The sequence below is a fragment of the Temnothorax longispinosus genome, chromosome 7 (genome assembly GCF_030848805.1).
Source record: "Temnothorax longispinosus isolate EJ_2023e chromosome 7, Tlon_JGU_v1, whole genome shotgun sequence".
NCBI lineage: Eukaryota > Metazoa > Arthropoda > Insecta > Hymenoptera > Formicidae > Temnothorax > Temnothorax longispinosus.
In genome coordinates, this window is record NC_092364.1 from 11,916,067 (window position 1) to 11,928,050 (window position 11,984).

At 48.9% G+C, this 11,984-nt stretch overlaps 1 protein-coding gene across 1 annotated transcript; it reads right to left on the minus strand.

Moving 5' to 3' along the window:
- Positions 1–1,593: 1,593 nt before the first annotated feature.
- LOC139816963 (uncharacterized) lies at positions 1,594–4,392 on the minus strand. The gene is made up of 2 exons (XM_071784790.1): positions 3,347–4,392; positions 1,594–3,289 (listed from the first exon to the last, which is right to left on the minus strand). The coding sequence occupies exons 1-2, from the start codon at positions 4,390–4,392 to the stop codon at positions 1,594–1,596; spliced, it is 2,742 nt and encodes a 913-aa protein (XP_071640891.1).
- Positions 4,393–11,984: the final 7,592 nt, after the last annotated feature.

Sequence of the window (11,984 nt, forward strand, 5' to 3'; positions counted from 1 at the left end):
AGAAAAATATAAATAAAATACAATTACCTTCAGTGATTACAAGTGATTGCTGGTTACAGTTAAAAAAACGAGAAGAGGATAAAAAGCGATTATTGGTAAAGACAGTTAAAGACAGAAAAAGAAAACAGAATTAGCGATAAAACGAAAAGAAAATTTAAGAATAAAAACAGTGAGAAAAGAGAAAAAGGCAATAAAAAAAAAGAAAAAACAACAAGAGAAGAAAAAAAAAAGGATAAAATGATTGCTAAAAAATTACAAACTGCTAATAAAACAAGAGTCTTAAAAGTAAAAACTCTAATAGATGAATTATTTTAAACAATGTTAATTTTTTGATATTTTTATTTTACAATTTTATTTGAAATTTTATTTTATTTTTATTTTATTTTACAATTTTATTTAATATTTAATTTACAATTCTAATTTAAAAAAATTAAGTTACTATTGATGGCGTATGAACCTTTATAAAATACATAAATTTTTTAAATTCTCGATATTAGTTGATAGAAGTTATGTATGATATGTGTTTTGAATAGGCCTCGTGGCCTCCACGCAGTTGATCGAGCGGCTGCTTCCTCAGGATTGGGCATGGTCGAGAAAGAAAGGGATTCACTTCTCTGCGTTGAATATTTATTATAAAGTCACTCGGGCGGTACAATAAAAGCGCGGTCTATCGCTCAACTTAACGGCACGTGCGATTCGTACGACGATCACGATGATTCTCTGCGGTAGTGGTGGCGGCAGTGGTGGGAGACGCCGCTGCTGCGAGCACGGCCGTAACTAGGCGGAATACTACGAGAGCGCCCGCGAATAGCAGGCACGACAACGCGGGGTAATCGTGGATCGGTAAAGCAGGAGCGGACCCGGTTACACATCATACATCGCCGCCCCCCTTGAAAGGACGTACTTTCAAAACAAAAGAACAAAACGTGAAAAATAGTCTTTTACATCAGAATGGTTACATGACACTCCTTCGAATTGGAGTCGCATAGTACAAAAATTAGTATAACTAAGTTTGGAATCTAAGATGACTAGGTCAAACATAAAATAAAATAGCATTCGCACTTATGATTAAATAGACGTTTGTGATATAGGAGTGGCAACCAAAGGGCTTCGCAAAAATCTTAACGCTAATTATGACTGAACGCGAAGTTTGACGTCCACGCGAGACGAGTATACTTAAGTGTCTATGGGTAACACCGCGAGCTTAGAGAGAGGTCTTGTGAAGTCACCTTTCGCTGTTCGGACGGTGGCAACCCTCGTGACGCCGTCGGCTCCGGTGTGAACATTCTAAACTCGCCCCAACAGTCACTGCAAAGGAGCTAGGCCTTGCTGTTTTATGAGCACTAATTGCTCGGGCTTTAACTGTACGCCCTTCTATTTGGTTCGTTCTTGCAAAGAATTAAGGTACTCAGCGCTCTATCTACGCCAAAAATGTTGTCTTATTTGTTCTACTCTTTGCCAGCGCGTAAGCCGATTTTCGTTAATGTCTTGTAAGTCGTGGCAAGGGAAACTATTCAAGGTTGTACCGACAAGGAAATGACCGGGACTGAGATACGCGAAATCATTTGGATCGGCGCTCAGTTGCGTGAGTGGTCACGAGTTCAGGTTTGCTTCCACCTCGCAGTGTACCGTCTGCATTTCTTCGAATGTTAAATGCGCTTGGCCTATAATTCGAGCCATGTGATACTTGGCCGGCTTTACTGCGGCTTCCCATAGACCGCCGAAGTGCGGCGCGTTAGGCGGGATAAAGGACCAAGAAGTTTCCTGCTCGCGAACAAACTGGTTTATATCGTCTCGAACCTGACTATCGTTAATTAAGTCGTAGAACTCTTTGATCTGCTTATGCGCCCCTACAAACGTGGTCCCATTGTCGGAATATATGCAAGCGGGTTTGCCTCTTCGGAACATGAAACGCCGGAGTGCGCTAAGGAAGCTTTCCGATGTGAGATCGCTTACTAATTCGATATGTACGGCTTTCGTGGAGAAACACACAAAGATAGCGATGTACGCCTTGTGAAAGCGGGCATTATGTCGCTTGCCCTCCTTTACCATGATGGGTCCGGCATAGTCGACACCACAATGCGAGAATGGCCTTGAAACGGTAACGCGAGTAGAAGGTAACGAGCCCATTATGGCTTCTGACTGGCTCGGTTTAGCTCTGAAGCGTGTTACGCAGTTTCGGATAATTTTTCGCGCGGTTGAGCGCAGCGACAAAGGCCAGAATCTCTGCCTGACTGCGGCCATAATTGCCTGAGTCCCGGCATGCATGTTACGCACGTGTTCTCGTCTTATCGTACGTTTTGTAAGCTCGTGATCGCGAGGTAGTAATATGGGGTGGCACGCGTCGAATTTTAACTCAGAATTCTTTAATCTATCCCCCACCCGGATTAGCCCGGTTTCGTCTATGAAGGGAGACAGGGAAAGTATCTTGCTGGACGCGCTAACCGAGTTCCCTTTGGTCAACGCTCTGTACTCGTCGGGAAATGAGCTTCTTTGCACTGCTTTGCACACGACGCCCAACGCGTGCGACATCTCGTTGTGAGAAACGGATTCGGTGGCCGGAGTCGGCCGATGCGCCTTGTTGAACCTGAGACAATACGCTATGATGCGGCATATCTTGCCCAAGTTTGAATGCTTTTTGATTAATCCGTCGACGATCGAAGGACTGATGATGACGACGGCTGCCGCTGCTTCTCGTGTTTCGGGAAGATCATCTCCTAGGCGAGTGATGTCCTTACTTGGCCAGCGGTCTTCGTATTGCAGAAAGGTAGGTCCATGCCACCATAAACTTGCTTCCACGAGTTCGTGCGGATGTATTCCGCGTGATAGTATGTCGGCGGGATTGTCTGTGGACGGAACGTGCCTCCAATCTTCTATCTTGGTTAAACGTTGTATCTTACTAACTCGGTTGGCAACGAATACCTCCCACCTCCGGGAAAGCGAAGTTATCCAGTATAGTGTGATGGTAGCGTCAGACCAGAAAAACTTCTTGAATTGCGTTATGTCGATCGATGTGCTGACCTTGTCCATCAATTCGGCCAATAACGGTGCCGCTTGTAGCTCCAGCCTTGCCAGCGATATGGCCTTGAGCGGGGCCACGCGGGATTTCGAGCAAAGCAACTCGGTGCGGTAGCTGGTGCCGAGTTTTGTCCGAAGGTATATACAGGCTCCGTATGCCTTTTGGCTGACATCGCAGAATCCATGTATTTGTATTAGCTGGGGATCCGTGGCAAGCTTGACGCACCGCGGAACTCGTACTTGTTTCAAGACCGACAATTGTTCCTTCAGCCTTGACCAACGCGCGTGGATGTCTTGTGGCACTGACTCGTCCCAATGGCTGCCTTACTTCCACAGGTCTTGCAGGATGAGTTTCGCGACTACGATGACAGGTCCGAGACGACCGAGGGGGTCGAATAACCTGGCAACGCCGGATAATATTGTGCGTTTGGAGACAGTACTGTGGCTCTCCCGAGTATCGTGAGAAACTTGAAATGCGTCTCTGATGTGATCCCATTGCATTCCGAGAATGCGTGAGTTTGCATCGCTGCAAATTTCTACTGGCTCGTGGTTCTGATTCTTGACGTCCTTTAATAATTCCGGGCAATTGGATGCCCACTTGTTCAATTCGAACGCTCCTAATCGCAGTATTTCCACCACTTGATGGCGAACTATTTCTAGATCCTTCTTTGTGTCGGCCCCGGTCGCGACGTCGTCCACGTAGCAACCTTCCTTGAGGTGGATTGATCTCACCGGAAATCTCGATGCGTTTTTCTCGGCTAGATTGTTCAGGCATTCCGTGGCTAGATATGCGGCAGCTGCGGTGCCGTAGGTGAACACCAGGGATTCGTATGCCTTGACGTTGTGATTGGGCTTGCTCCGCCACAATATTCGTTGAAGATGTGTCTGCGATGGGTCAACCAGAATCTGCCGATACATCTTAATTATATCGGCCACGCAGACGTATAGAAAGAAGCGGAAGCGAATCAGGAGGGAAATCAACTCTGGCTGGACGACTGGTCCCACTCTGAGCGCGTCGTTTAGAGATACTCCAGTAGTAGTTTTGCAGGATGCATCGAATACCACACGTATTTTGAGTGACTGCCCAGCCATTTTAACCACACTGTGGTGAGGCAGGTAGACGGCCGGCGGGTCATCATCAGGTTGCTCGTCTACCAATTTCATGTGGCCGAGTGCGACGTACTCTTGCATAAAGCGCACGTAGTGCTCCTGTAGGTTGGGATCACGCTTGAAACGCCTCTCCATGGCTAGCAGTCGCTTCATCGCGATGTCCCTAGACTGTCCGATTTTAGCTAGATAGTAGATAGGGACAGAATATGTCGTTTGTTTAACGTGCGGCACCTGCTCGTAGAACCTCATCCACACGGCCCCCATGGGCGCGGGATTGGGATACGCCCAATCAGCGCGTACCGACCGAGGTCGATACTACCAGTGCGCCGCAGGATTGCAGGATCCCGCGGCAACCCACTGGTCGGGGCGAGCGACTATCCACGCTCTACCAGCTAAGCAGGCTGGCACCCGAGCTGTTGGGACGCAAGCTCACCCGTCGGACACCTAAGTTCGTGAACTCGGGTATCCTAGCCAGCATTTGGCTTAACCACTGCCACCACGATGGTCCTACCCGCGACTGGCGGGAGCAAGCTCCCTGGGCGACCGGCCCCCGTGGTACCAGTTTAGATCACTGGTCGGATCTTCGCAGCCGAAGCCACTCCCAGTTGGGTCTCCTGCAGACCCGGCCCTGGTAAGCCGCATTCACACATCTCACGCATTCCCATTCATTCTTCGCTGAAACACACATGCCGCAAACCTGCTCAGACTCTCGTATCTTTCCTTTTGCTCCAGTACCTCGCTCACATCCGCTCTACCATCCTCACTCATCCCGACTCCACATTCGTTCAAGCTCCTAATGTCCTCATACATTTCACACTCAACCATCACATGCTTCCAATCCTCGCACTCAGCACCACACGCACAACTTTCAGTCTCAGACAATCCCCTTTTATGCAAGAACTCATTCAAACTGCCGTGAACCGTCAAGATATAGCCGAGCCATAGGCTCGGCTCAAATCCCAGACAAACCTCGGCAAACCTCACATCCCGTATAAAGCCATGTGTCACTCGTCCCTTCGCACTGTTATCCCATTCATTCTGCCATCTTTCATACAACCTAGCATTCAACAGCTCCAAGCTCTTATCCAAATCTCTCGTTCTTACTTCCCCTTCACTCATAATACCTCTTTCACCCAATCTCCAGCCATTCTTAATTCTCACAGTCATACCTCTTTTCACGCACTCCAGGTCCCACGGTAGACCACCCATCAATACCTGCATGGCCTCCGTGGAGACCGTTCTACAGACATTCAAACAGGCGCTCATCGCCACTCTTTGGCATCTGTTGATCGCCACTCGCGCATATCTGTACTCCATGGCTTCATACCACACGCTCGCACCATACATAACTAACATAACACACGCAGCAAACAAACCCTTATAAATCACACGCCATGCTCTCTTTTGCAATCCCCATTCGCTCCTCATCACACGTCTCAAGTTTCCCACTACGCTCACACACTTCTGTCTCATACGCTCCAGGTGCGGCTTAAAACTCATTCGCTCACCCATCCACACACCCAGATATCTCACACACTTCACATACCTCACATGCTTCCCATTCACACTAACGCTCGGGTGTCTCGTTTCCGACATATTCCCTTTCAGGAGCATCATAACCGTCTTGCTCTCTGAAACTTTCACACCGACACTCGTACCCCATTCGCTCACTAAGTAGATAGGGACAGTGGGAATCTCGTTAATCCATTCATGCGCGTCACTAATTAGATGACGAGGCATTTGGCTACTCTTAAGAGAGTCATAGTTACGACCACACCGGGGAGTCTGGGGGGGCGGTTAGCCCCCCCAGAGTCCACCCCGTGGTCGGAGTGCGACTGAACGTTATCGTATGCCTCGCTGGAGTATTTGCTACTACCACCAAGATCTGCACCGACGGCGGCTCCAGGCAGGCTCGCGCCCAGACCCTTCTGCGCACACCGCCGCGACCCTCCTACTCGTCAGGGCTTCGTGGCGGCGCCGACGACGACAACGACGACGACGACGAAAGAGGAGCGCGAACTCCCCTCCGCGCGCGCGCGCGGCGGCGGCGGCCGCCCCACTTGCCGCTGACGGCAGAGTATAGGCTCGACGCTTCAGCGCCATCCATTTTCAGGGCTAGTTGCTTCGGCAGGTGAGTTGTTACACACTCCTTAGCGGATTCCGACTTCCATGGCCACCGTCCTGCTTCAGTACTTCTACTGCCAAGGCACCCCACTAACAGATAATGCGAGACATGAGCTTCATAGCGCTAACCCACACTAGGCCCTCTATGCCGCTCACTCGGCTATGCGAAACCTCTGCCCCTACGAGTCCGACACCATCTGGTAGGGCACCGGTAGCCTCCCGGCGGGGCTCCCTACCCCCGTAGTACTCGTGTCGAACGATCTTAGCTCACGTTTGACGAGTCGCCGTCGCTAGTGCCATGCCACCAGCTACCACGTAATCGCACGAGTCACCCCGTACTGTTAACGCGTCGCTCATCGGTTGCCCGGGGATCCGGGATTCGGCAGCAGTCGACGCGCCTTAGGAATATACGGTACGTGTTGCGCCATATACCCCGCTCGTATTGGGCACCTCCCACGCACGAGCACGCCGCGCTCGCCTCGCGAAATGCTACCCTGTTCAGTACTGCCGGCTGCATCCGTTACCCAGCTGATAGGACCTGGGATTGGGCAGCAGCCCAGCAGTTTTATGGGTAAAGGGCACAGGGTGCACCGTTTACCCGCGCTTGCTTGAATTTCTTCTGTTGACATTCAGAGCACTGGCCATCACGTGCTCCTTCACCGGAAGCTTCACAACGTATCTACCGGACTGATTTTGCGACGTGTTGTCCGCGAAGTGTTTCTTGCAGATGGCCTCCTCGACGGTGTAATTGGCTGTATTGTTGGAGATGTCCTCTTGTTGCCAAAAACGTGTTAATTCTTCGTGCAATTGTAGATTGGTTACTGCGGCATGGCAGGCTAGTATTTTCATATCTTGTTTCGACGGGTTACCTAACCCGCCTGCTAGGATCCATCCCAGACGCGTCTTTTGCAGCGTCGGATGCGCTTGGGATGATTTGACTTATCCCACGCACAACAGGTCCCAAAACAACTCTGCGCCAATCAGAGCGTCGATCTCGGATGACTCGTGAAAGCGAGGGTCGGCTAAAGGTAGATTGCGCGGGAGATTAAATTCGCCGCGATTGAGAGTGAACGACGGGAGCTTGTCCGTGACTTGATCCGTCACGATGCATTCAACGTCGAAGGAATACGAATTTATGCGCGATGACATTTTCAGACGAACAATCTGAGTTACTTTGTGCTAACGCCGTTTATCCCCGAGATTGAAACGTTTAATAAACGCGGCTTTAGACCGAGAGCAGATACGAAGCTTTTAGAGACAAAGTTAGCCTGAGAACCGCAATCCAGCAACACACGACAAAGTTTTCGCGCGCCCGCATCATTGTAGACGTACACGGCAGCCGTGGATAGCATGACGTACTTGCCGTCCGAAAGATGCGACGCGTGCGCCACTAGCGCAGTCGGCGTTGTCGCTGAGCTCGGCTTTGGATTGTTTTCCTGATCGCCATCGAGCTTCTCGGGAGTCGACGATTCATGCAATAGCGTGTTGTGTTTCGCCTTACAGACTTGACAATTGCCTGATGGGCACTTGTTCGCGATGTGAGTTGTAGAACGTAAACAATTATAGCAAACCTTTAATTTGCGAATTTCGGAATTTCTACGAGGAACAGGGAGAGCTAAAAAGTCCTTGCAACTATATATAGAATGCTCCCCGCTGCAGTAAGTGCACTTGAATTTTGCCGTCGCGACACACGCCGCTCGCTGCTTTCCGTTTGTTGAACGGGCGTTGCCGTTCTTCGTATGGATAGCATCTGACTTGCCGGTAGCTTCGAAGACTTGGCAACGATGAGTGATAAAACTAGCAAGCTGTTTGAAGGTCGGAAGTTCCTGCCCGGTCAAAGAATTTTGCCATTCTCGCAATGTTAAGGAGTCGAGTTTAGAGCTTACTACGTGCACGAGTAGACCGTCGTGGATCGGACGCCCTAATGCCTGCAAGGCATGTATGTGTTTTGACGCGCCGTCGGCAAATTGCCTTAATTCGCAAGCATTTTCCTTATTCATAGACGGCAGCTCCGTGATGGCTTTAATATGCGTGTGCACGATGACACGCTTGTTATTGTAACGCTCTCTCAAAAGATTCCACGCGATTTCGTAGTTGCGGTCTGACATCTCGAGGGTATTAATCACGTCGCTCGCCTCGCCGGAAACGGCCGCTCGCAAATATTGTAATCTCTGGACATTGTTTATTGACGCGTTTGAGTGTATGATTGAATTAAATACGTCGAAGAAAGGGAACCACTCGTCGTACTTGCCGGAGAATTTTGGAAGATCGAGCTTGGGCAGACGCACGTAGGTTGCAGCTTCCGGTGCTTCAGAAGCCATGGAAATTGCCGGCGACGGCGCCGCAGCATGGCGCGGTGCGGTACGATGTGAGCTTAGGATTTCCCGCATTTTACCGGTGAGATTAAAAAACGCCTCCTCGAATCCAGCCCGATCGTTAATTTCACCATCGTCTATGAATTCTAGTTGCGATTGTACCGAATTGTACTCTGACCAGCTATTCTCTAACCTTGCCCGACGCTCCTCAAGCTGCGCCGTTACCGACGGAGTGACGGCATCAATATTATCGACGTACGTTCTGATCCGCGTACAGAATTCCTTGATAATGGCGCGCTGCTTCCGTAACGCGGCCGGATCCAGTTCGGTAGCCATCTTGAAATTATGGCGCGAAAGATTTCTCGAGAATAATTCTATGAAACACGAGAATTAAAACCGACGCGAACGCTGGGTTGCCACTCTTACCTGATAACGCGAATGAGCACTAATCCTTTCGGCGATGCTCTGGCGTGGTCCTCCTGGCACCCTGGCGGATGTTGCTAGGCTGCGGACTCTCTCGATGCGTCGTGGTACTGTGGGGCGTGGCGAACGGACGACGTTCGGCTGCGAAGAATCCGGTTCTGTCTGGTAGAACGGGCGGGAATGTGCGGCGTCAGGCTGCGTTGGCGCCTCTCGTGCCGTTGCGTGCCCTTGCGTTGTGCCCTCGACAGGCGTGCTCGTGCTCGTCCTGAGAAGGACGCAAGCTGCGACTGGTATCTCGCTGGTGGGCCTTCTTGGCGAGCCCCCGTGGCGGGCTTCGTGCCTGCGATACTTCGACGGCGTGTTCGCGGTCTGGCGACAGGCTTGTCGTGCTTCTGGGCTGGGATCGTCGTGTCCACGCACCGAGGTCGGGATGTAGCTTGCGACCGGGTGCTTGATCACCACCTCAAAATGGCGGATGTCTTGGATATCTGGCTCAAAGGACCAATGTTTTGAATAGGCTTCGTGGCCTCCACGCAGTTGATCGAGCGGCTGCTTCCTCAGCATCGGGCGTGGTCGAGAAAGAAAGGGATTCACTTCTCTGCGTTGAATATTTATTATAAAGTCACTCGGGCGGTACAATAAAAGCGCGGTCTATCGCTTGACTTAACGGCACGTGCGATTCGTACGACGATCACGATGATTCTCTGCGGTAGTGGTGGCGGCAGTGGTGGGAGACGCCGCTGCTGCGAGCACGGCCGTAACTAGGCGGAATACTACGAGAGCGCCCGCGAATAGCAGGCACGACAACGCGGGGTAATCGTGGATCGGTAAAGCAGGAGCGGACCCGGTTACACATCATACATAATGCTATATGTTGTCACGTTTTTTTACACTCCCGGACCGCTCCGGGACGTGCGACGGATCAAAAGGAGGGGGAGGAAAGGATGTCAGGTCCCTCCGACTGTCCTCTCGTACCGCTCGACAATTATCCTCAAAAATATTGTGTTGGGCGCCAGACGCGGAATTCGCGTCTACTAAAGTACGCTAGACTCACCAAAATTTCTAACCGCGACACAAGACAGAATTAATACGGCGTACGAGAGGTCGGCCAGCTCGACCTAATAGCTATGGGCGGGGTCGATGAAGGGCAGCGCAATATTCGGCGGGGTGACACGTAAATTACGAACTCAAGCGGTTAACAAATGAATGGTAACATTTATTGTATAATAGCTTTCAGGTGAGCTAAATCAGCCAATAATAACAGAAAATAACTTTTGAACATTACTAAGTCATGGTAATTAAGCAAATTACCATGTACCAGTAAATAATTAAACTGACAAATAATAGAGAATCGGCAAAAGATACGGCCGTACGCGAAATCATCGGAGTAAACGCGAGATAATTGAGTCACTAAGGAGTAAAACCAAACATGAAATATCGCGAGGTAAAGATGCGTCACGCTCGGAGCGCGGAAACGCAACGTCCCGAACAGCGCAGGGATTCTGTCGCCAGATTATCTTAATATAACGCAGGTAATTAGGATCGAGCGCAACAAGGGTGCGCCGAGGCATTCGTCATGACACGGAATATTATAACTAACGCGAAATACGGGGTACCGCGAGTAATAAAGAGGACGCAATAAGGGAGTAACGCAAGTAATGTCTAAACGCAAGTAATATTTAAACGCAAGTATTATCCTAACGCGAGTAATAGCTTAACGTAAATTATCCGACGACGCGAGCAGTATTCTACCGCGATTAAGGGGAGAAAACTAAGTAGAAGCACGAAAATAAGCGATTTTTTGAACAATTTTTTTAGAGGTAATAAAATAATCGCATCAATTTCAACTTTTGGCATACTTTAATTATAGGTGTGAAGCACTGAAAAAAATTTTTTTACGAAAGAAAATGGCGGCGTTACAGGCTTCACAATTTGGCGTCTTTTGCGCGAGGTGTAAAAAAGCTGCCATCGTCACGTTTTTTGTAGCGGTCTGAAACAAAAAACCAAAAAATTTTTCGATTACTTATGAGTTTAGGCGAAGGATATACCTATAAGATTATAAAAAAGTGTAAAATTAAAAATTTGGTAAGCATTTAAGCAAAAAATTTCAAATTTGAATTGACCAATCACAATCGAATTTGAGGAGAATAATCGACTGTGATTGGTTAAATCTTACGACTCACAATTTTACGATTCGCATTGTAGACCTAGCCTAGAAGTATTTAAGATGATCTGTAAATAATAACAATTAATTAGGAACAATCCTTAGTGCGCAGTGTGCACTAGTGCAAGTGCCCGAATTCGCTATAAGTCACAAATCGAAAACGCTATTAAGGGGATGCTGGAGCCGTCTGTTTTACCGGCATTTTTTGTCGGCACGTAGCGTCGTATTAATTTGACAGAATTAAAAATCCTTCTCCAGAATTGCAGTACATACATTAATGATTCGGGGGAACTCCGATTTTATATAGAAAACGAGAAAAAATTACGGAAGTACAGATTTCCTTGTCCTACTTTTATCCCAATATGGCGTCTCGAGTTGCGGCGAGCTGTCAGCTCGTCACAAGATGTATTTCATATAAGAGATATACCATTGGTACGAACGCGAAAACAAGTTCCCCCGAATTGCACAACAAGAAAAACATCAATAAACCCTCTAAATCAAGATTTGGAAGCGTAATATAAAAGTATAATGTCGATGTGCATCGTGCGTATGTGTGGTACAATGTAGCGTGCTATCCTTGTCTATATCTTTGTCTATACAAGGACAGATATAGTCGGTGAGCACTTCTTTATCGACGCTGATCGAGTTCGGCTACGGCTCCAGCATCCCCTTAAGGTGGAAGCACATAAAATTGCAGGAGCCATAAGCAGAAGGTAGAAGCTATATGCGCATGCACTATGGTATCTGTAGAGCTCTATAGATACCATAGCGCATGCGCATATGGCTTCTGCCTTCTGCTTATGGCTCATGTATTTTTATGTGCTTCCACC

What these genes read in the sequence shown, in the direction of transcription:
- LOC139816963 (XM_071784790.1), bottom strand. Translation starts at nt 4,392, where the DNA reads ATGGGGGCCGTGTGGATGAGGTTCTACGAGCAGGTGCCGCACGTTAAA. An exon ending in ATCCTGCAAGACCTGTGGAA is followed by an intron (nt 3,290 to 3,346) that starts GTAAGGCAGCCA and finishes GCGTTGGTCAAG; the next exon opens with GCTGAAGGAACAATTGTCGG.